The sequence below is a fragment of the Gouania willdenowi genome, chromosome 24 (assembly GCF_900634775.1).
Source record: "Gouania willdenowi chromosome 24, fGouWil2.1, whole genome shotgun sequence".
NCBI classification, from domain to species: domain Eukaryota; kingdom Metazoa; phylum Chordata; class Actinopteri; order Blenniiformes; family Gobiesocidae; genus Gouania; species Gouania willdenowi.
Genome location: NC_041066.1, coordinates 17,504,744 through 17,527,722, shown reverse-complemented (window position 1 = coordinate 17,527,722; position 22,979 = coordinate 17,504,744). Strand labels below are relative to the sequence as shown.

The 22,979-nt window shown below is 38.0% G+C and overlaps 1 protein-coding gene across 3 annotated transcripts in view; it reads right to left on the bottom strand.

The window, feature by feature from the left end:
• LOC114458114 (disheveled-associated activator of morphogenesis 1-like) overlaps window positions 1-22,979 on the bottom strand; it is a 55,661-nt gene that overhangs the window by 14,504 nt on the left and 18,178 nt on the right. For all 3 annotated transcript variants that reach the window (XM_028440372.1, XM_028440375.1, XM_028440374.1), the window contains exons 2-12: window positions 12,199-12,472; window positions 10,491-10,580; window positions 4,736-4,807; window positions 3,576-3,670; window positions 3,000-3,333; window positions 2,809-2,919; window positions 2,612-2,715; window positions 1,707-1,773; window positions 1,485-1,602; window positions 280-418; window positions 73-131 (exon numbers count right to left, since the gene is read on the bottom strand). In XM_028440372.1, coding sequence (XP_028296173.1) covers window positions 73-131; window positions 280-418; window positions 1,485-1,602; window positions 1,707-1,773; window positions 2,612-2,715; window positions 2,809-2,919; window positions 3,000-3,333; window positions 3,576-3,670; window positions 4,736-4,807; window positions 10,491-10,580; window positions 12,199-12,387 — 1,378 coding nt within the window. In that variant the 5' untranslated portion in view covers window positions 12,388-12,472. The remainder of the gene's footprint in view (window positions 1-72; window positions 132-279; window positions 419-1,484; window positions 1,603-1,706; window positions 1,774-2,611; window positions 2,716-2,808; window positions 2,920-2,999; window positions 3,334-3,575; window positions 3,671-4,735; window positions 4,808-10,490; window positions 10,581-12,198; window positions 12,473-22,979) is intronic.

Genomic DNA, 22,979 nt, shown 5'->3' with positions numbered 1-22,979 from the left:
GAATCAACTCGTCACAAACAGGACTTTGTTCATCGACCAAACTTGTTTTTTGTCATGTTTAGCGATGCCCACCTTTTCTCATTTTCTCCGCCTGCTCCTTCCACTGCTTCACCTCGTTTTCGTTAACCAGCCTGCACAAACAAACACAAAGAGCAGCTGTTTTTGGGCCCATATTGGCTCTGCTCCACATTCCTCTTCCTGGCAGTCATGTAATCGATTTCCTGCTCAGATTTATGTGCGGTTTTGTCTGGTTGGTGGAGGGGAAATGGGAGCACTCACATTCGGACAACATTCTTCACGTTAAAATTCTCCAGTGGTGCGACGTCTGGGTCGTGACCTTTATCGTTCTGCAGGACCATCTGCTGCACGATCCGGTCCAACAGTAACCAGTACTGTACCGTGTTTCCACTTCTCTTGTCTGGGAATGAATCAAAGTGCATGTTTGGTCTCAGTCTCGAGACCTTCTCATGACTCGGGTCACTTTTCTCTTTTTTTTTTACACTTTAGTAATAGCTGTTACTTATATCAAACAAAGCTAACTAGTCTGACCCATTAAAGAAAAATCTGTTTTTAGGTAAAAACCAACATTTAAAACAATCCGAGTGAGAGAAAATGACACTAGTTTTTTTAATTTCCATTGTACAGGTTTGGCTTAACAGATTTTGATTAAAACCTAAGCCCAAAACATCAATTTTTGTCTTGTTTTTATGTATGAGTGACAGCATGTTCTTGCATACACAATGATTTGAGTTTTTGCCAATAAATAAAAAATAAAATTAATACTCAATTCAACCATAATACACTTATTAAATCAGTAGTTCTCAACCTTTTTCTTGTCGTGATCCCATTTTTATATCACAAATTTCTGTCGACCCCAGAGACTTTTTTTTCTCTGAAATTAGATTTTTGATCATGTTTGCTATACTGTGTTACAAATACAGAGTAGTAAGGATTTGTGCATACAGTAAGAATAAGCGCCAGCCAGATATTCTTATACTGTATTTTATTTTAACTACATTTATATTTGAGAAAGTGAAAGTACAGAATAGAGTTTTTTGAGATTGCGTGTAGTGTTTTAATTTGGAGAAAAACTATTATTATTATTATTATGCCTCTTCCTGCACTGTATTGTCCATTTCTGTGATATTATGTATTGGGTTTTTTTTATTGTGTAAAATAGATAAATACAAATACATGAATAGAATTAGAAAATTATGTATTTATTTAGAATTTTAAAAATCTAATTAAAAAAATAAAAATTTTGAAAATACAATTTAAATCACTTTTTTTTATTATTACTAGACATTTCAGGCGACCCCATTTTTTTTCCAGGAGACCCAACATGGGGTCACACCTCCCAAAGTTGAAAAACCCTGAATGAAACTATAACTATAAAATAAAGTCAGAAGAAGAGATGAGAGAGGACATGTGAACATTTTAGGTTCTGTATAAAGCAATAAAGAAAAAGCTTTGTAAATACTCACGTGGCATGAGCAGACAGTGATGCAGAACAGACATAAAGTGCGGGTATGCATCAGTGTGGTTCATCTTTTTGCGGATTAGGTCAAAAACTTGAGTGGCACTTTTGGTGTCTATATGTACCTGAATAATAAGGAAAAGCGTTGAAACAGAGAGCACAAAATTTGCAAAATATACAACATTTTCAATTTTGAAAGAGTAAATAATGCCAACATTGGATTTCTTACCGACTCAAAGCGTTTGGACAGAGCCAGCTCGTCTTCATTACGCAACATCTCAAAGTAATCCAAATGCCTGCGAGAGACAGAGAGGGTGACTTATTCAAAGAAGGTTTTAGATCATCATTTTAAGGTCCAAGAAAATTAAGATTAGTGCTAAGGATGTTTTTTAATTTGACTTCTTCCTGAAATTATCATGCTTACATCAAATGCTCTTTATGTATTATGTATTTATGAGAAAGAAAAAAAAACAAACACCTAAAAATTACTCTTCTGAACAAACGTTATTATTTGAAATATAACCAATGGGGAGCAGTCATTTTTGGCCCAGTTGATTCTGGAGCAGTGTTTAGCATTAGCTCCTTCTTTCTTAGATTTTTGTCTTTAATGCTAATGCTAATTTAATGCTAATACTAATGCTAGGCTAATGCTAAGCTAATGATAATGCTAGGATATTGCTAAGTCAATGCTAAGCTAATGATAGGTTAATGATAAGCTAAAGCTAAGGTTAATGCTAGACTAATTCTGAGCTAATTCTAGGTTAATGCTAGGCTAATACTAAGCTAATGATAGGCTAATGCTAAGTTTAAGCTAATACAGTTTTCAGTGATGCACCACCTGCATCTTCACTTGTATTTTCTTCTGGAAATGCAAATATTTTAGTTCATGTGTGCGTAGCTTTCCTCCATATGGCTTTTATTTATTACTACAGACCAAACACAAGGATGCATGTCGGAGTTACTTTTGACGTGTAGTGTATTATTGCGATTGTTTAGAACTCCTGGCGGAAGCTTCACAAGGAGGAACATTACCCGACTGAACCTCGAGTAATAAACAATGCTTTGACAGAGCTCGGAATTCTACAGGTTCCCTTTATACGTAAAATATTATTGAAGTGAAGGGTTGGCTCTCACCTGTCTAATGTGGAGTTTTCATGAGAACGTAGCTTATCGATCACAGGTTGGATTCCCAGCATCAGAAACTCATATCGGAGGTGGATGCGGAATTCCAAGCTACTCTATATTGGAAACAAAAAATAGAAAAGAAAAGATTATTATCAGAAGACGACCTCTTTTTCTGAAACGAAGCGTGAAAGTGGAATGTATTTTACCTCTCCTGCTCCCTGACTCAGCACCGCGTTAATAAAAGACATGATGGCCGTTTTCAGGTTGACCTCATCTCTGTATCGCCCTGTACTCCGGTCCAGATCATTTATAAGAGTCTGACGTGTTAAAAACAATCAGAGGTTACAGACTTTAAATGAATGTGATCACTCTGTATTCCCGACTTGATCTTGCCCACCTGAAAGCGTGTCCTCTCACAAGCAAACCGCTGGTAGTGCAACATGGACTCCAGGATCTTTTTATGTCCGCCAGGCACCAAACACACAGCACCCATGATCTCCAGCACCGCCACCTTGGTTTTGATGTTTTCCGTGGCCAGGCTCTGGGCAATGATGTTGATGCTCTCCGAGTGGGAGAGGACGTGAGCGCGGCCCTGCGAGTTGTTCATCAGCGCTTTGATGCAGCCGATCAGAGACGTGTGGGTCTGCGACTCCGTGGTGTCGTAGTCCATGCTCTTCAAGAAGTTTAGGATACACGTCAGTCCGTCCAGGTCGATGAAACGGGTGACAAACCTGAGAGGATGGTGGAGAGAAGATACAAGAGCTCAGTCATGACGAGGGTTTCCATTAAAATATCAAAGCTATCCATGTGTAATAAAACACACACACACCTTGGTAAAAAAAATGGATTTTGTGGCTTCGTCCTTAAATATTTTGACTCTCAACAAAGAAAACTTCTTGGCGCGTTGAAACTAACAGACGAGGTTAGAGTGGAAGCTGAGATGTGATGAAAGCTAGCATAATGATTAGCTTACCTCATGGGCTGCGTCCTCAGAGCCGTTTTCAGGCTCTCGATGGTTTTGTTCCGTTCTTCTTCGTCCTCTTTTTCCAGGGCAAGAAGTGTTGTCCTCTGCTCGACAAAAGATGACATCATGTATTAGCCTGGCTCAGGTAATCCTGCACTCTACCTCTTTAGTTAGGCCTTTAATAGTTTTGGTCTGTTGGCGGCACCTCTTCTGGTGCATCCGATTAGTGAGTGAACAAAGTTTTAAGCGTAAGTCCACCCTAAAACCACTGTTTTCTGCTGAATACATATACTGTATGATTAGGCATGAAGTAATGTAGTTTATCAATCCTAGTCCCACTCTTCACATTTTAGTGTAAGTATTTAAATTTTGCGTTTTTAATTATAAAGTGTCAGTGAATGTCCTCTATGAGTTGAACTATTGCAATTGAATTTTGCCATTGGCTGAGATTAGATCAGTCACATCACTAACCGTCACTGTTGGCCCCGCCCCTCCATTAAAAGATGGGAGGAGGGACTGGCATCCTCCTCTCACAGCCCTCAGTGAGCAGTGATTGACAGCTCCACAACTACTCCAGGAGCAATGCCCATAATCAATGCATTTTCTCAATTTCCCCCTAAGTGGCAGGTCAGCAAAAACCTGGGGGTGCACTTACACTAAGGCTGAATGATTTTAGGAAAACATCTAATTGCAATTTTTCTGGCAAATATTGCGATTTCAATTTGATTCACAATTTTCCCCAAATCAAGTTTCAGTGCAATATTCACAATGTACAGTAACATTTGCAAACATTACAGAAAATGACATATCATTAAAACATTAAATGCCATTACTGTAATGCAATAATCTAATATTACTTCTTAGCTCCTGTGACAAAACAAAAGGAATAAAATAAAGAAGAAAACCATAATCAAACAAAAAAATGAATAATTAGTCATTTTTATGTCAAATTGGCTGAACAGAATACACCGTAAACATATAGAATTTAGTTTTTTCAGTTTATTTACTGCAGATTAAGTGAAAAGGTACCAGAACTCATTCTACAGGCTTAGCGTTTTAGTTAGAAATTCTAAATCTCACTGATTTTCATTGTCACAATGGTTTAAATAAATATAATTATTTATTTCATTGGATCGTGAATGTGCCTCGCTATTTTTTTTTTTACTTACAGCCGCCATTAAATTCAGCTGATCAATGTAGAATTCTGGCCAACTTGTTGCACTCGTATTTTCCTCTTGTTCCTAAAAAGAAAACCAACAACACACCAATCAGACAAAGGCAATCAAAGGCAGATACAAAGAGATTAAAGACCCTTATCCCGAGCCAAACGCATATATGCAGTCAGTACAAAGAACTATCTGTACTTCTGAAGTGTTCCTGAAGAACGATTTCAAGTCACATGAGGACAAAACTAGTGCTTATGTCACATGTTTGAATACTTCATAGTTCAGGGTTGTTGTAATACATTAATGTGCAAACATCAAAGCACAGGAAAACCTTTCATACTCTAGACTTTCAATCATTTTTTTGACTCGCGTTGAAGGAAATTCACAAGTGGGGCTACAGACGTACAATAAACAGAAGGCCCAGATCACAGGAGAAATGAGGCAACGCAGAGTAACACACACATTTAACCCATTTTATTGTGAGGACATCACAGAGTTTTAAGAAGAAGGGGGCGAAAGACGTGCCAAAAATGGGAGCACAGCTGCTTGAGAAAATCTCGAGATTAGCAAATGAAAGTTAAAACTGAGGATTAGGGACACAGCCTGTGGTGAGCTTTACTTTCCAGATGGACACATTTCATTTCAAGCCATAAACAAGGAGCAGTAGAAGAGGTAGAAGGATTGTCTAACGTGATTTCATTTTTAACTCAAGGAAAGCCCAAAAAAACTAAAAGAGGAGAAAATAGATTTGACCCCGAACTTGGCCTGAACATGAAAGCCCTCCCTGCTTTCAGATCCACTCACGCTCCATTAAGCACAAGCGAACTGTGATCAACAGAAACTAATTGGGTGTCAGTTAATACAGTGGGCTGCGGAAACGTTGGCGGTCCTGCTACAAACTGCAGACTTTGGCCCCGTCTGAAGGGACGGGAATGTCTGATCTGGCTGTTGAACTCATGACCAGTGCCAGCTCCAAAATGAAACCACTTACATTTTCATCCCTTCCTTAACCCAGTGTTTTTCAACCTTTTTTGAGCCAAGGTACATCTTTTCATTGAAAAAAGAATCCAAAGGCACACCAGCCCAAAGAGTCTTGAATAGGAATCAAAAGTTTTTATGCTCTTTCATATTTCTTCTTTCTAATAAAAAGTGAAAGTAACAATCTGCAGTCATTCTTATAAGTGTTTTTAAATGGAATAAAATGAGCAAAAAAAATACATTATTATTTTTCACATTTCATTTTTTTATATAAATAGTGTAATTAACAAATATGCAGTAATTCTTATGAAAGTGTCTTCAATATAAACATTTTTAATCTTCTTTCATAAACTACAATTGAACTTTATTCTGTTAAATATTGTTTTGTAATATAAAACATTTTTATATTATCTCATGTTATATTATATATATATATAAAAAAAATATATATACATTTATTATTATTATTATTACTATATACATTTTTATAATTACATTTTGTCCTGTATTAAATGTTAAAAGTGCCAGATTTGATCCAAAGGCTGTTATTGAGGGCTCATTGTTTAAGGATTTCATCACAAATTTTTCACTACATTTTTGCTCAAAACTTACTATTTCTCACAAATAGTCATGTAGAAATCCCTACAATAAACCTTTTTTTTTTCAAAAGATGCAAATTCAACAATCCTTAAGGTAAAATACTAGACATGAATATTCTAAGAAGTTAATCACATACATCATCCAAGGTGAAGAGCGACTCAATAATGATCTGATTGCACTTTTTCTCTTCTGGCTTGGCCCACCTACGATCAAAGTGGGTTGTAAATGGCCCCTGATTGGAAGTGAGTTTGACACCCCTGATTTGCAGTTTATAAATGCTCCAAGTCTGTTTTATTTATTCCTCATCTCAGACAATGAAGCTAAAGATACCAGAAACATGAAGAGATTTCAGCTATTTTATGTTTTCTCAGGCCTGTCGACCTTCACGACAATGAAATCTGAAACCCTCAAAACAAAGAATCTGGATCAGTAAATCGTCTCCTTGGCAGATAACGCATTAACGCAGCCTTGGACGCTGAGCGGATAAGAAGCAGAAAGATTGATTCTCCGCAGCATGACTTCATCAGCTCAGGTCCCTTTGCCAAAGCAAACAGCTCCAGCTTCTTCAGCACCCAGCCTGGCTCCTGACGCCTAGCTGAGACTCTGAAACCCCTCCCTGATCACTGTAATGACTCCGCCTCCCTCCCTATCTCTCCCACCTGTGGCAGTGAAGCCTTCCTGTTTGCTTTGGACGTACACCCTTCCTCTCTGAGCTCACATAATACGTTTGCATCTGCCTGGGTTGGAGCCAGCGCTCGCTGCACAGTCAGCAATATTGATGCTGCTTGGCCTTTCCTTCCCCTCCCCCCGTTCTGGCGATCCATGCTGCACTCACAACTTCTCCTAAATCCATCCCCAGCAGCACTAAAATTGTGCAAACAGAAGAAGAGGAGCAGGTTGGGCCTGAATCGATGCTGCAGCCTGGATATTTATACAGAGCTCAGTGAGTGAGGAGAAAACACTTTGAAAGCAAAGCCACCTTCTCCTTTCCATTATTAGATGATGATACGTGCAGCCATAGAAACCCATCATGGCCTCAGACACACTGGACAGCTCCACTCAAACAGAAAGGCTGCTGACCTCCATTCTCAGGCCTCTTATCATATTCAATAACTCAACATTACTGAAGCTACAGCATTGATCTGCCTTTAGGAAAACACGTTTATTTGGCTATTGCTACATGTTCAAACTTGTATGCATACAGAGTGGAAAAACTAAACAGTCTTTAGATTGATACGTTTGCACAACAGAAAGATGCTGCAGCCTCAGTTTGACCACTTCAATCTATTTTAAATGGAACTGACTGATTAAATAGAAAAATACCCACATAGGACCAAAAAAAGAGAAACTTTAGGCTGTTACAGTAAAAAGGGAAAGGGTCTTTACCCTTTACTTTTGTCTTACTTCAATTTGAAAAATAAACTGACTGGAACGTTTTAATTTTCTAGTGCATCCAAAGGGCACATCAACAACATTTAAGTCAGCATTTAAAAAAAACAACAGCTATCTGAGCATTAAAATAGAAAAGAAAAAAGGTTTCTGTTTGTTTTTGTTGTATGTGTTATTTTGTGTGGGCCTTGGAGCCACATACGGCCCTGGGTCTAATTTTATGCGGCTCCAAAGTAAACGTATAAAATGACAGAAAGATACAGAAAACAAAAGCAAGAATACATAAAAGAAAATACAAACCATTACAACATTGTAGGAAAATACAGTAAAAGTCTAGACAAACACAGAAAATACTCCAAAAACACACAAAACTACGACAAAAAGGAACAAAATGACAACAGCAAAACACAAAACAACAAGAAAAATACACAAAATGATTCAAAATAATATACACATTTATAGAGAATGAAATGAAAAGTACACAAAAAGACAAGAAAAATGCAAAAACTTACTCTGCAAACCCACAGTACTAACAAATAAGCAAAACAACAACAGAAATACTCAAACATTACTCAAATAAACACAATAACAACACAAATACACAATATGACTTAAAAAACATTTAAAAAATACACAAAAGGACAACAGAAATGCACAAAGAACACACAAAATTACTATAATAACTATTTGTTCTTTCCTATCAATGCTCAGATTAGTCATTATTCTAAATGATGACATGAATGTTTATCATGTGGCCCTTCGATCAAACAAACACATTTTCGTGGCCCCCCGGCTGTGTGGAAGTTGCCCACCTCTGCAGTAAAATAAACACCTTAACTTTTAAAGAATTTCTTTGTGTAAATTATGTTGAGTCAATTCTCCTGGTTATCCTCTGAACCATAAAGGTTATGTGGAGAAATGAAAACATATACTCAGCTATCAGAATGTGTGCTGCAAAAACAAGGGTTCATTAGGCTGTACTGTTGGACTGATCTGAACCAGAACGAGCAGTAATGTTTTCCGGAGTGTGGGGGATGAGTTCATACACGAGAAAAGAAGCAGGTGTGTGTGTAATCGTTTTAGGTAAAAAAAAAATAATAATAAATCAAACAGGAAACATGACTCCATCACAAAGCTGTTATGGCTTCATTTTGGGCCTTGAAGAAGAAGAACAAGCAAGTGTGTTATCTTTAACGAAACTGAAATAAAAGCATGTTGTGCAGAAACGGGACAAAGCGTCTGAGCAGGTACGATAACAAAAACCGACAGGAATGTCATTAGATAGCCAAACTATAAACGCCTATAGTGATCCACTCCCCGCTGATGTATTATCAACATAAAGTCTTCAGCTTGCTCCCTCATACATCACTATTTAACATCCACAATATGCAACAGCTGCTTAAGAACGAAGGAGCGTTTGAATGCAGCACTCCCAATGCTGTGCTGTTAAAATCAAGAATAATTCAATAAATCCCTTTTACAGCGGGGGCTAAAGTTACAGCCATCAGTTGGTGCTGCTGCAGTGATGTATTCACTGGAGTCATTGCCATGTTTATCTTTCCCTCTGTACTAAATGTAAGATAATGGAACATGCTTACATTACATGGACGTCGTAGGCTGTTTTCCAGCCATATCAATGCTAATGGCTCTGATGGGTGATAAAGTTGATAAACTGTGTAAACGTATAGAGCAATGATGAAAATGAGGCTTAGATTTTTATTGCTGTAGCCCATAATAAAGTCTGAAACATCCTTTCACATGTTTCTTAAAGGACTGTTAAACTGTCACACTGTGGCTGACAAAAACAACATCAAAGCCACGACATTAAAGGAAGAGCATGTCATTTTAGGGGATCTACTTATTAACTTTCCAGCCAAGAGTTTAACCCCTTACATATGGAATTCCTTACCGTTGAGAAAACACAGCTTTAGACATGAACAGTATGTCCATCCAGAGTCATGTACTTGCATTCTGCCATCATCACCTCTACTTTTAAAGCTTCGGCAAAGGAAATTATTTCCTTGCCTAATAAATATTTTTGCTCCAACCCTGTACTTTTTGTTTTTCATGAAAATACTTTGTAGTTTTACTTTGTTTAAAAGTGAGGACGCTTTCTCACCATCGTTATCGGTTTTTTTCTCGCGTCACAGAATTTTGGCGCCTTTCAACTCCTTTAGTGTTTGACCGATTTTGACAATTAAGATATCAAAACGTGTCAAAAATTCTACTTTTGAGATTTGTAACTTTTATCAATTTTCCCACTCATTTCAATTGGGAATTTCAACGTATTAAGATTTAACAGCTTCAACTTTGAACTGGAGCTGTTCAGCCATTCTTCAACGGATTTCAACCATTGAACTTTTAAAATGCTTAGCTGTTCGATGGCTAATGCTAATGCTGGGCTAATGATAGCTAATGATATTACTAGGTTAATGCTAGGCTAATGCTAGTAAATGTCAATGCCAGGCTAATGCTAATGTTAGCTAATGCTCAGGTAATGCTTATGTTAGACAATAATAATGGTAATGCTAATGCAGCGCTAAATGACCCGGGCCATTACCTGCATCCTCACTTGAATTTTCTTTAGGAAATGCAAATATTCTAGTTTACTCTAGATTTACCCATTTGTTAACGTAATCAATCATCTTAATGTGTTTGTATTTTTGTTATATATCTTCTGACACATGCCAGGTCATCATCAGGTAATTTAGGGTATTTCTAGATGTTCAACCCACTCTGTGGTGTAAATGTGAAGCCCGACACCGTGTGAGGGTTAACACATATCCTCTACCTTCTTTTTGCTGCAGTAGATTTGCCATTTCTTCTCAGCAGGCAGGGCAAACATGGCTTCTCTGTGTTTCTCTGATAGATCGAGTTCATCCTGTCAAAAAACAAGAGAAAGAGAGTAAATCAAGCTGAAAAATAACTCAGATCTATTCGGATTTCAAGAAAATAACTGTCAGCATTTAGATTTGAAAAGCTGCAACTAATATTAAAAAAATATCACCAGAATATAGCTACAAAAACCAGTTTTAACCAGAAACTAAATTTGCATCCCAGCTCTGGTTTTGTTTCCAGGAGGTTACTGGTTGCTCTCATCGTAAACAGGCGTTGAGTAAATCAAATCAGATTGTGGCATTTAAAGGAGTGAGTAATTGTGAAAAAAGATGAGGCGTGGCCTTTCTGCTCGACATGTGGCAACAAACATCTGGATTATAGCACATATTTTATAGAGGCACAATAAGGGTGATGTCGGGAAGTGTTGGGACTAAAATGTGGAAAACTAAGACACATTAACACGATCCGTAACCGGTCCGACAAGAGTAAGTATATTTAAAAGTTGGCGTTCGTAATTAAACATCAGGAACTTGATTTTAAATTGAAGTTCAGAAAAACTGAGTTAGACCCATTGCTTTATCAAGAGCAGTTGTTGTTTTCTATTGCAGCTTATAATGAGTGAAAGTGTTTGAAAAAGTAAAAAAAAAAAAAAAACGCTTCTCCAAGGCTCAAAGTTCTAACTAGATTACTGGTTCAAAGGTTAACTCATCATAACCGTGCAAAGGGGGACGTTTATTCCTTAACGTTAGCTTACCTATTATACACACACGCACATGGTGCGTCATACTGGGTGAAACAAAAAGCACGAGGCAGTTTTCTTTTGGTAAACAGAGCAACGAAAATCCTCCTTGTCGTCACACTGAGTTTACTCAATTTATGTCTTCATGAAGAGTCGTAGACAAAAAACGAGCAATTAGCAGTTGGACGACATGGAGATGTGAAGAGCTCCTGAATGAGATCTATTGATGTGAAAGAATGTCATGCTTTGATTACTCTGGCAACCATGGGCGGGGGGGGGGGGGGGGGGGGGCCAAAGGAAGAGGGGCCAACAAATTAGAAGTGACAATAGAGAAAAATGGAAAGCAGCCTGTCCCTATTATTCATTGATAGTGTAAGTACATACTGGGGTGAAATAGAAAGCTTTTGTAAAACTTGTACAAAGTGACAGCAATTTACAGACGGAGTGAAAATAATGAGGTCAGGCTAATTCAAAGTGCTTTTAAGGGTTTAGGATAATTGGTTAAAGGCATTTTTATAATTTATGGCAGAATCAGAATCTGTTGTAGAAGCAAAAGTTAAACTTTTGTGAAAATAGTAATTTGACAGGTTGATAAACATACCACTTGTTTTTCATATTGGTACTTGAATTACAGTTTGTTGCCATTTACTTGTTCTCGTAAGTTAAAAAAATAAAATCATTGTACTTCATACCATTACGTACTTGTAAAGGTGAAATATGTATTCATTGAAATCACAACATATCGTGTTGTTTAGTATCGGTATATATAGTATCATGACATGCAAATCGTGAATCGCATCGTCAGATTCATGACAATGCACTCCCCAATGAGATAAATATAAATAATTTGTTCATCATTGTACAAAAAGCTAATTTTCAGCACAATCACTTTGACTATAGTCCAAGTTCCAAGACGTCTTACCACCAACTCGGAGAACATGCCGTCCAGCTCGTCGTATCCCGGCATTGGCAGCGCCGGCTCTACCGACTGAAGAGCGAAGTCCTCCCGTAGCCTGTAGGTGATCTCTGGTTGGTCGTTGCTGTTAAAACAGCAGAAGATGAAGGAGAGGCCACCACCGCGGCCACCGCCACTACGCTTCCGGGGAGCCATGTCTCTTCAGTGGGTCCGGTGGCTCGGGGAGGATGGGTTGGTGGGAGGCTCCTCCACTTCAGAGTTTGGCCTCCGTCAGAGAGAACTGTGAGCAAACAAACGAAAACCTGAGTCAGGTTGAACAGAAAAGTTTAAACTGGCAGTGGTTTGCAATCTTTTCAGCCCGTGACCCCCAAAATATAGCTGCCAAAAACCGGGGACTCCCAATGTAGCTGAATGTGGTTGATGAACACAGACATGAACATTGAAGAACAGTCATGTGGAAAAAAGGGTTCAATGTGTCAATATTGGCTCAAAAGTGGCAGAAATATGGGTTATGTAATTTAAAAAGTAGGAACAATTAGTTTAAACTTGCAAATAATGGGTATGACAAATCATGAATGTTGAAAAACTGGCAAAAATATGGTGCAAAGAGGTTAAAAGTGACAATAATGGGTCAACATATGCAACAGTCATTGAGAAAAGTGGGGAGAAGGGTTTATAAGTGCCAAAAATGTCTTGAAAGTGGAAAAAATTTGCAGTAAAGGCATTGAAATTTGATGGAGAAGTGGCAGGAACAAAAGTAAAGCAAAAAAGTGATGAAAATAGGCTAAAATAAGGCAAAAATGGGCTCAAATTGTTTAGAAAATATTGTTTCTTGAAGGGATCTGGCGACCCCCTCCCAGTGTCTCACGAACACAAATGGGATCCTGACTTCAAGGTTGATAACTACTGATCTACAGTACGAACATTAAACAGGATACAGAGAAAACTAAAACAATCTACAAGTGTCAGTGCTTTCTACTGTTACAACCTGGTTCTCAGTCAATGGTCTGATTTTATTGTCAGTGTTTGAAGGACCAACACAATGATTCACTCCATCACTGAGGACAAGCCTGAAAGATTCAGATTACATCATATACACAATGAAGCCCTCTCATGAGAGCGTGATGTTTGAAATGGAGAGCGAGATTTGTCTCGATCGCTCTATTCAAGCCTGTCTCGTCTCCCTTTCCTTCCTATTCAGCCTCGGCTTTCCTCTAAAGATCTGACGAGTCGCAATTAAAGGGGCGTGTTCACGATGAGTGAAGTGAGAGGTATGCGATGATTTTCCACACACTTCAAAAGCAACACACATTTTATTCTATTCGGTCATTCCATGTGATTTCAACAAAATTTCAGGACATCCCACACACTTTGGAATTAAAAATTTCTGAATTTTTTACCAATTGTTTCATGATTATTGAATAGGCACACTTTACATTTTTAGTTTAATCAGATGAATACTTTTTGAGTTATGAATAATTTAGTGAGGGGGGTGTATGCAAAGTTGTTTACTGAAGGCTCAAACATGTTCGAGCCCAAAACCTTGAATAACTTTTTTCCAATTTTGAGGGGCTGGCGTGTCCACCAGATAGGATATATAGCAGATCTTTTTGTATATATTCAGAGAGTAGGTGAAGCTGTATTACAATACCAAATTTCAGTTTCCTATGTGATGTAGTTCCTGAGATATTGAAAGCTAAAAATGGAAGAAAATTAAGGACCCACAAAAATCGACATCACTGAATTGGCCATATCTCAAAAAGTATTCATCCAATCAAACAAAAAAACATTGGCATTGGTAGAATTGTTCATTTTTCGGGCCATTTGTTCAAATGACATGGAATACAAAGAGTATAGTGATTCTGATGGTCGATGACTGCTTTCAGCTTCACCAGTTAGAAACAAAAAGCAAGCCGCCCAAAAATTTTCATTTTGACAGGAAGTCTTTATCAAGACACTATGGGAGTTGTCCTTTTAATAACAATAACAATGAAACAATGCTTCCAAAACATGGACACAAAATATTATCAGCCCCATATTTATTATATATGTTTTTTATTAATCAATCATCTCCAGCCAAGACTCGGGTTAGTCTCTGGTTCTGTCTCTTTTTGAGGCTGGTGTCAAATCAGGTGAATATAATGGTGCATGTCAGTGCACAATGGGGGGAAAAATAGGACGGAAAAATGTCTAAAGCAAAGGCCAAACGATAGAAATGATGTTTTTCAGGTAGAGGATAAACTAAGTGGCCTGCAATCCAGCAGTAGCACCAAAAATCAAGGATTTTTCATATTCATAAAAAGTAATTGACTGTTCGAAATCGCATACCAACGTACTACGATACCAAGTTTGACATAAAAATGAGTATGTAGTGCGTTCACATTAGATAGTATGAAAAAATTGAGTACGCAAGAAATACCCAGATGTGTACTATATTGGGACATTTTCTTATCCTCCATTAGTTTTTTTGAACAATTTTGTAAATAGGGCTCTTGTTTTGACGTTAACCGGAAGTTTTGTCAGTAGCACAATGGAGGGTGTTTTCACATTATGGATCAAATGACCACATGTTGATTTTCTACTTGGTCACTTTTTCACTTAAAATGCTTTCAGAACTTTCAAAGGTGGCGAATCAACGGCGATTCAAAGCTTCAAAATGCATCTTGGGAAACTTGGAGGTATACTTCAGTGGGAACACCCTCCTAATCATACTAATAGTATATAGTAAACACTGACTCATTAAGTTTGTAGTGCATAGTACGGACACAGCCATAGTTTCTGAAGCTAAATATTTTAAGACGAAAATACAACTAGGTTAAACAACCTGCTTGAAAAAGCCAAACTGCAGAAAATCCAGCAGACACTGTGAGATTATAGAGGTGGGAAAGTGACATGAGTTTAAAGACACTGCTGTCAGCAGGATATAAAGGGCCTTACAGTTGCCCCTGTAAGTAACCATCTACAATGAAGCCAAGTAGCATAAACCACAGTAGCTGTGCTGACCTGCAGGAATTTCTGGATGTCTGTAGATGACATTCACTTGACCTTTTCCAGTACCGGTACTTCCCCTTAAAACATCCCTTAGACTAAGACTGATGCTGTGCAGCAAAGCAGTCTAGCTCGGTCTTCAAACTGTGGATCACTATTCTGCCACAGCTAAGGCCGTGCAGTAGAAGAACAGAAATAATCTATTCTTGTGTAACTTTAGTTTGTGGAGCGTCAGAATATACAAAGTAAACTTTGTGGTCCACCTACATGAAACCAAAAGGGCCGATAGAGCTTTTATTTCAGGGTTCATCTGGGTTTCTTCTGCGTAACAGCTGCATCTTTTAAACAAAGCACTAACTGCCTCCTCGCTTTAACAAATGTTTCCAACCACCAGAAATCAGAGGGAATAATCCCACTCTTCAGGCTACACATGTCTTTGTTTAAAATAGGTTGTTACTAACCACACAAAAGCGCCTAAATCCAAAAAAAGCAGTATAAACAGTTAAAAGTTAAAACATAACCATATATTTATGATTAATAAGATGGTTTGAAATATTGAAATAGACAGCTACTGTTATCAGAAATATTAAACAATCTTCTTACTTAATGCCTTACAAATTGGTAATAATTGGAAACAATGTCAAGGGAAAGTAACAGCAGTGATATACTGTTGATACTGTATAACACCAACACTCCCCCGGGGTCTTAGAAGCATGATGACTGGGGCCAATAGGCCACACAGTGTAAAGCTCACTCTTACTAACACACTGACTATAGTGTATTTATTTTGACACATCCTCGAGTCTTCCAACTCGACTACCGAAGGCCTACGCAGCAGCTGCTTGGCATCAAGCTCACCATCTCTTCAAGCATGAAAGAAACAAGCGGTTGAAATCCCCTTGTGACCATATTAGTCCACAAAGAGTGCCCATCTTTCCATTAGCCTGTAAACTTTGAATAAACGCTGGTCACTGACATTTACAAAAAAAAAAACAAAAAAAAAACCTGCATGGGTGTTCCAGCTCAGCCATGTGAGGAGGTCAGAAAGACTATGGCGTGTAATCCGTCACCTGTGAGACCTGCGTGTTGTGGTTACAGGCCCTGGAGGTGTGGCGTGTCAGACGGTCAGGGCTCCAACCCTTACAGAGGCTTGTTGCAACAGGAGGACATTCCTCCCATAGCCAGGTGAGCTCTGTGACCCTCAACAGCACCGACACAAACACACACTCCACTGTCACGTGCTCAGACTCAGTCAAAACCATTAGTAATTATGGTATAAATGGTTCAAAACTATTATTTTTTCCAACTACTGATTTTTATTAATTTAACTAAACTATAGTTTAATTTATTCAGACAACTTTTTTCAGGAAATTTAACTTGATCTCCTGACGTGTTTCGGAAACGAATAGAAAAGCTGAATCAAAAGAAGCCATCAAGATCAGGAAGCGGAGCTTTACCATCAACGGGGACGAGGGAACATTTTCACTCCAACACACCTGGGACTCCAGAGACCATCAGGCGAAAGGGGGATTGGCCAGCCCGAGAGAACTCTCAAGTTTGATATCTTGATATATCGCCAAGCTCTACGGTAGATGCTTTGATGCTTTTCTGAAGCAACAACTCGTTGGAATACATCAAAGCAATCAGTAGATGCCTCTGAGGAAGACTAACAATTGGCAGTCAAAACATATCAGGAGATTAAAGTACATTTCCTGAAAGAAGTTGTCTGAAAAAATGAAACCTTAACATATTAGGATTAATATGTTTCCAGGAATTGTTAATCAGGTAAAAGACTTTGAAATGTCAACAGTGTGAAAGTTGACTGCAGTGCCATAGCAGCGGAACGATCCATGAAAACAAGAAGGAAGTGGTTTGTGGTGACATTTATTCACTGTACTAAAGAAACATCGTGACATTTGTGGGTTGCCGCTTACAGTGCGAAGTAGAATCTTTTGTACTCCGTCATTTATACTCGTCCAATAATTAAACCCGCCTATCCCAAAGCCCAACAAACACTTCTCTGTTAGTCTGAAGGAGGTTTGAGTCTGTGGATGGTTTTGTTTGTTTCCCTCACCATGCGGTTTGGTGGGTGACCTGGCGTAAGTCCAGATTGTAAAAAGGATCCCAGTGTTTGTGAAGCGAGTGAGAGGCTGAGAGCGCTGCTGTCTAAAACCTCTCCATTACAACCTGCAGGGCTGTCAGGCAGGCCTGCCAGACAAAAGGCAGGAGCTGAGAGAAGCACCGTAAGCTAAACACAGGGAGACAGACGCTCATATTACCAAACATGTAGCAGAGGATCAACGAGCTCATCAATTACCTGTTTTAGACTACATTTACTTTCCTTTGGAAGCTCTAAAATGGACACTGACCTTGATTATTTTGGTAATGCATTAGAGCAGGAACTTTATCAACAGAGATGTTCGAGGCACGTAGCGACGTTGATATTTACATCAGCATTAAGGGTGTGCATTGCCATGAACAATGCATTGCCATGCCTGATAATTTGATCACCTTTGAGTTCACAATGCACTTTTTAAATCGCTTCAAACTAACAGGATAATCCTTTGTAACCCTTTGTCAGTTACAAAAGTTGATTGTTTTGATGCAGACAAAACTAAATTGCACAGTGTAGTTGTGATTAGAGTAAACAAGCAAAGGTGAAGTAAGTCAGTCACTCCCTCACTCATTTGTCCTCAGCATGTAACAGAGCCATGGGTGTTTGCATGACGTTTATATCCTCCTAAATATGTTAAAACTAGGGATGTAACGATTAATCGTAAGGCAGTTAAAAATCGATTCATAGGTATCAAGGTTCACATCGATACTGTGAAAATTGAATCGCAGTACATTTTTTGAACATTTATATATTTATCCTTCTCTTGTCCAGAAGTGTTGGCGGTGGGCGGAATCTGCTACTACTCTCTTTCTGGCGGCCTTCTACTCTTAAACATGTTCATAAATTATTCTTTACCCCTTTAGCAATGAAAGAATGTCTGTAATACTATGTGAATATCTCTAAAAGTCACGTTTTTCTATTAGCTCTGTTTGTTAGCGCATAGCATCTCTTCTTCACTGCAAGAATATCTGCATGCCAACCGACCACTGGGTTACCAGTGCCCTCTGCTGGTCCAAACAAATATCTTATGTAAATACAGTGCAATTGTTAAGGCACAAAATACATTTTCAGTTGCACTTTTAAAAAGAAAAAGGACTATTATGCAGTTTTGCATTGTTTACTATAGAACCAGAATTTAAATTATTAGGCTTCTTCTTCATTTGTATTATTCCTTTATTTATTTCATTCAAGATTTATTTTTAGTTAAATTCCATTGTTTTAAATAGTTTATCAAGGGATTCTTTTGACAATGAAAAATAAAAGGAAAATAGCACAGTATTTTCTAATTTTTTTCCCAAAAAAAATAAATTATTAATTTTCAGTCATCATTTGTCTACAGTTCCATTTTGTAAAATAAATCGTGAGAGAATCATATCGTGAACCCAGTCTCGTGAATCGAATCGTATCGGGAGTTAAGTGAATCGTTACATCCCTAGTTAAAACCTCACCATTATAGTGAGTTTTCTCCTTTCAACGGTCCACACAAGCTTACCATTCTGTTAGTGTGTTAGCGCACCACAGGTGTGAAATCCCTACAGTTAGCACTAACTGTAACAACTACAAGCACAAGACAAATCGCTACTGAGGTCAGAGAGCTGAACTCCACGGTGCATAAACAACGAAACAGGAAGACGCAATGTGAAATTTACCCATTTTAAAAATAAATAAATAAATAATCTCAACCTTTACAATGTCAATCATATTTCTTTAAATTCTTCTTCTGTTGTCAAAAAATAACAGGTAGCTGTTTTCATTCATAAACACTACAGGATAACTTTAACCTGATGCTAATAGCTCAGCATGTGCATGACTCGGCGCAGGAATTTAACCTTGGAGAAGAACAAAGTGGACAGCAGTGTATTGGAAACAGATGCGTGAAATTCATTCTTCTGCTGCAGCTGGCACCTCTCAGTGCTTTATGGCTCTGGGACCAAGTTTAAATGTTTGATATCAATGATGACTAATGTCCGGTTTAAATCCCCAGATACGATTAAATTAGTTTGAACCAGATATGGATAAAAAAAAAAAAGTCTGGCTGGGCAAAGGAGAAAACCAAAGGTGACGAAAGCAACCTTGGACGGGGCTGTGTGTGTACGGAGACCACAACAGAAATTAAATTCAATAAGTTTTTTTTGCCAACATATATGAAATGGAAGCCTTTTATTTTCCTAAAATTCGATGTGGTCATCGTTACATGTTGTGGTTTTAGGGAAGAATTCAGTTTCATTACAAAATAAAGAAGGGTAAACCATTTTACAGCAGATTGCTGCCATTGGCAGAAATAACATATACATACAGAATATAGCTTTATCCGTTTAATGGGCGGGCTGGAATGGTATTTGGTGCACAGAAGTTTAATCTTCTTTGCTGATTTAGGATTTAGGTTGGATCAGAGTTACATTTTGATGATCATGTCACCACAGTAACAATTCATTTCAACAGCGTCTATCACAGCTCTTCTTTAATGACTCGATTCATGCACTGAAAAGGGCACCTACTGTATCTGCCACATGTGGCCCACATTTTCAGCATGAAGCCCAGGATCTTTTGGTACTTTGCCTCGTAATGCATTTCAAACCAGTGTGAACGGCAGCATACAAAAGCCTCAGAGTGCAGGCCAGACATAGGAAACTGGCGGCCGGGGGGCCACATACGGCCAATCGATTTAATTCTATGTGACCCCCAAAGTAAATGTACAAAATGACAGAAAAATACACAAAACAAAAGCAAGAATATATAAAACTATACAAAGAATTACAACATTACAGGAAAATACAGTAAAAGACAAGAAAAAAAAAAAAACAGAAAATACTCCAAAAACACACAAAACAGTAACACATAAAATGAAGCCAAATGACACACAACGACAAAAATACACAAAATAACTCAAAATAACAGACAAAATTACAGAAAATTTAAAAAAAGTACACAAAAAGACAAGAAAAACACACAAAATTACTATACAAACACTCAGTACTAACAAACAAGAAAAACGACAACAGAAATACAGAAAAATTACTTCAAAAAAACGCTTAGTTTTTTCCTGTGTTAACGCTCAGATTGGTCTTTTTTCTAAATGCTGACATGAATGTTGATCACGTGGCCCTTTGATCAAACAAACACATTTTCATAGCCCCCGCTGTGTGGAAGTTGCCCATCTCTGGCGTAGGCAGCGCAGAGACTACCATCCAAACACACTGTGCCAGCCTGAAGCTGCTGCATTGGAAATCAATCAGCAAACCAGAACACGGAAAGTCACGACTGCGTCAGAGCAGCTATTCCCAACCACATATACAGTAGCCACCAACGTTGGTGCATTGCAGGAATTATACAATCTAAGTTTTGAAAAAACAAAACTAATCTCTGTGTGAGTCAAACATTGATATCTTCAGTTCTTCACATTTTTGAAATTCCACTTTAAATGACACAGCAGTGCCTGTGTGTCTCACAGAGACCGGATCACATGCATAGTCAACATTTTGCCAATTACCTGATGGCGCCTTGAGTAACCTGTGCATAAACAATCAGACAATACCCAGGCTGTGACAGAAATGCTGACAGGCAGGATACTAGAGAAGATTAAAATCAATCACTCTTCGTCAGCAGCCGGTCAACTGTGAGCTTTGAAAAACCGCTCTCAAACAGAACCAGCAGCTAGTTACAGTTGCAGAGCGTTTTGGCTGTAACGTGTGCTCATCTGTATTAAAATTACACAAGTGTGTGTCCAGATAAGACGTAGCCTTTGTAGCATTCATGTCACATGGCTCATGGAGCAATGAAGGACTAACTCTCAGATTACAGGATTATCATATACAGACGTGGCAAGACTAAAGGAGAAGGGATAACAGTGAGGAGGAAGCATTTCTTCAACCAGCTGTTACTTAACACTAGCTGACAGAACTGTTGGAAGAGATACTTTGAAGTAGTAACTGAGGACTGCAACACAGATGTAAGAAGCAACAATGTAACATGATTCCACTGGTTTCATTGTTTTCCTGTTTAAATTATGTTTCTGTGAGGCATGATAGTAATGTGAAACAACAGAGTCTGGCCTGGGAGTTTTTATGAAAGAATTAAATGTGCAATAATATATATAATATAGCACTTTAACTAATCAGGCTAAGGGCGATGTGCAATTTCTTCTACAAGCACACCCATGGTCGTCTACAATATATAAGCACACTTGCACTTTGGTATTAAAGCACTTAACTTCTGTGTGTCGTTACATTTGAGTCCATGGTTGTGTTCGAAATCGCATACTAACGTAAAACTACTAAGACGTCAAAATTAGTATATAAGTAGTGCATTCACATTAGATAGATAGTATGAAAACTAGAGGTGGGAGAAAAAATTGATTGAAATGATGATCGATTTAGAATCGAATCGAAGCCCCTCGATTCGTAATCGAATCGAATCGTGAGGTGCCTAATGATTCCCACCCCTAATGAAAACATTGAGTATGTGAGAAATACCCAGATGTATACTATATCGGGCCTTTTTTGAACTACGTACGGTGGGCACACTAGTCATACTCAACCGCCCCATGATGCATTACGAGCAGAATGTAAAATCCTGGGACCGGCTTCAAGCTAAAAATTGAACATCCCCTTTTCAAAACAAAAGCATCTCTTCTTGTCTTCCATTAGGTTTTTTTTACGCTTTTGTAAATAGGGCTCTTGTTAAGTTGAAGTTATCAAGAAGTTTTGCCAGTAGCACAATGGCAGGTCACCAAATATTTCCATAAATGTCGGAATGAAATATGTATACGCAAGTTTTATGGATCAAATGACTACAAGTTGATATTCTACTTGGTCACTTTCTCGCTTAAAATTATTTCAGAACTTTGAAAGGTGGCAAATCAAGTCTGCTTCTGATTTTTGTCATTGTCACTTGTAAGTTGGAAATGCATCTTGGGAAACTTGAAAGTATACTTCAGTGGGAAAGGTCATCATCGGTCATACATAAAGTATATAGTAGACAGTATATACTCTGAGTTTATAGTGTATAGTACGGAGTGTGCCATTTCGAACACAGCCTTTGTATTTTATTGTACTAACTGTGCTGTCAGATTTTGGTGTCGTCTGTTTTTTACAATGCAATTTCTTATCTATGACACTCTCTGTTGTACAGAACATCAACCTGCCAGGGACTACAGATGAAAACTAGCCTGTGACATGTTAATGTCCCTTGTCACAAATAAGAAATAAAGTAAAACAATACATACGAAATAAGTTTATTATCAAGTGATGCTTTCAAAGTTGAAACTAAAGGTAAAGCATTTATTTAAACTTTTAGACCAAAGACAAAATGTGTATATTTTGGTATAAATAACATTTTTGGTTGCAATGGAACTTATTTTTAAATGGTATATCCAAGAGGATAATGACATCACTTGTTAGTGACAGCATATCGTACGATTAAAAAAGTTCAAGGATATTCATTTCAAGTTATTTGAAACCAGACAAAACAAGATAACTTTTAGCCTTCATAATGACACCACACTGTTTGCTATTGTATTGATAGTGGTTAATTAGAATCTTCCTGAAGCAAACACTGCAATTAAAATGGTAATGGTAAATGGACTTGATTTTATATAGCGCTTTATCACCACACTGAAGCAGTCTCAAAGCACTTTACATATCAGCTCATTCACCCAATCACTCTCACATTCACACACCAGTGG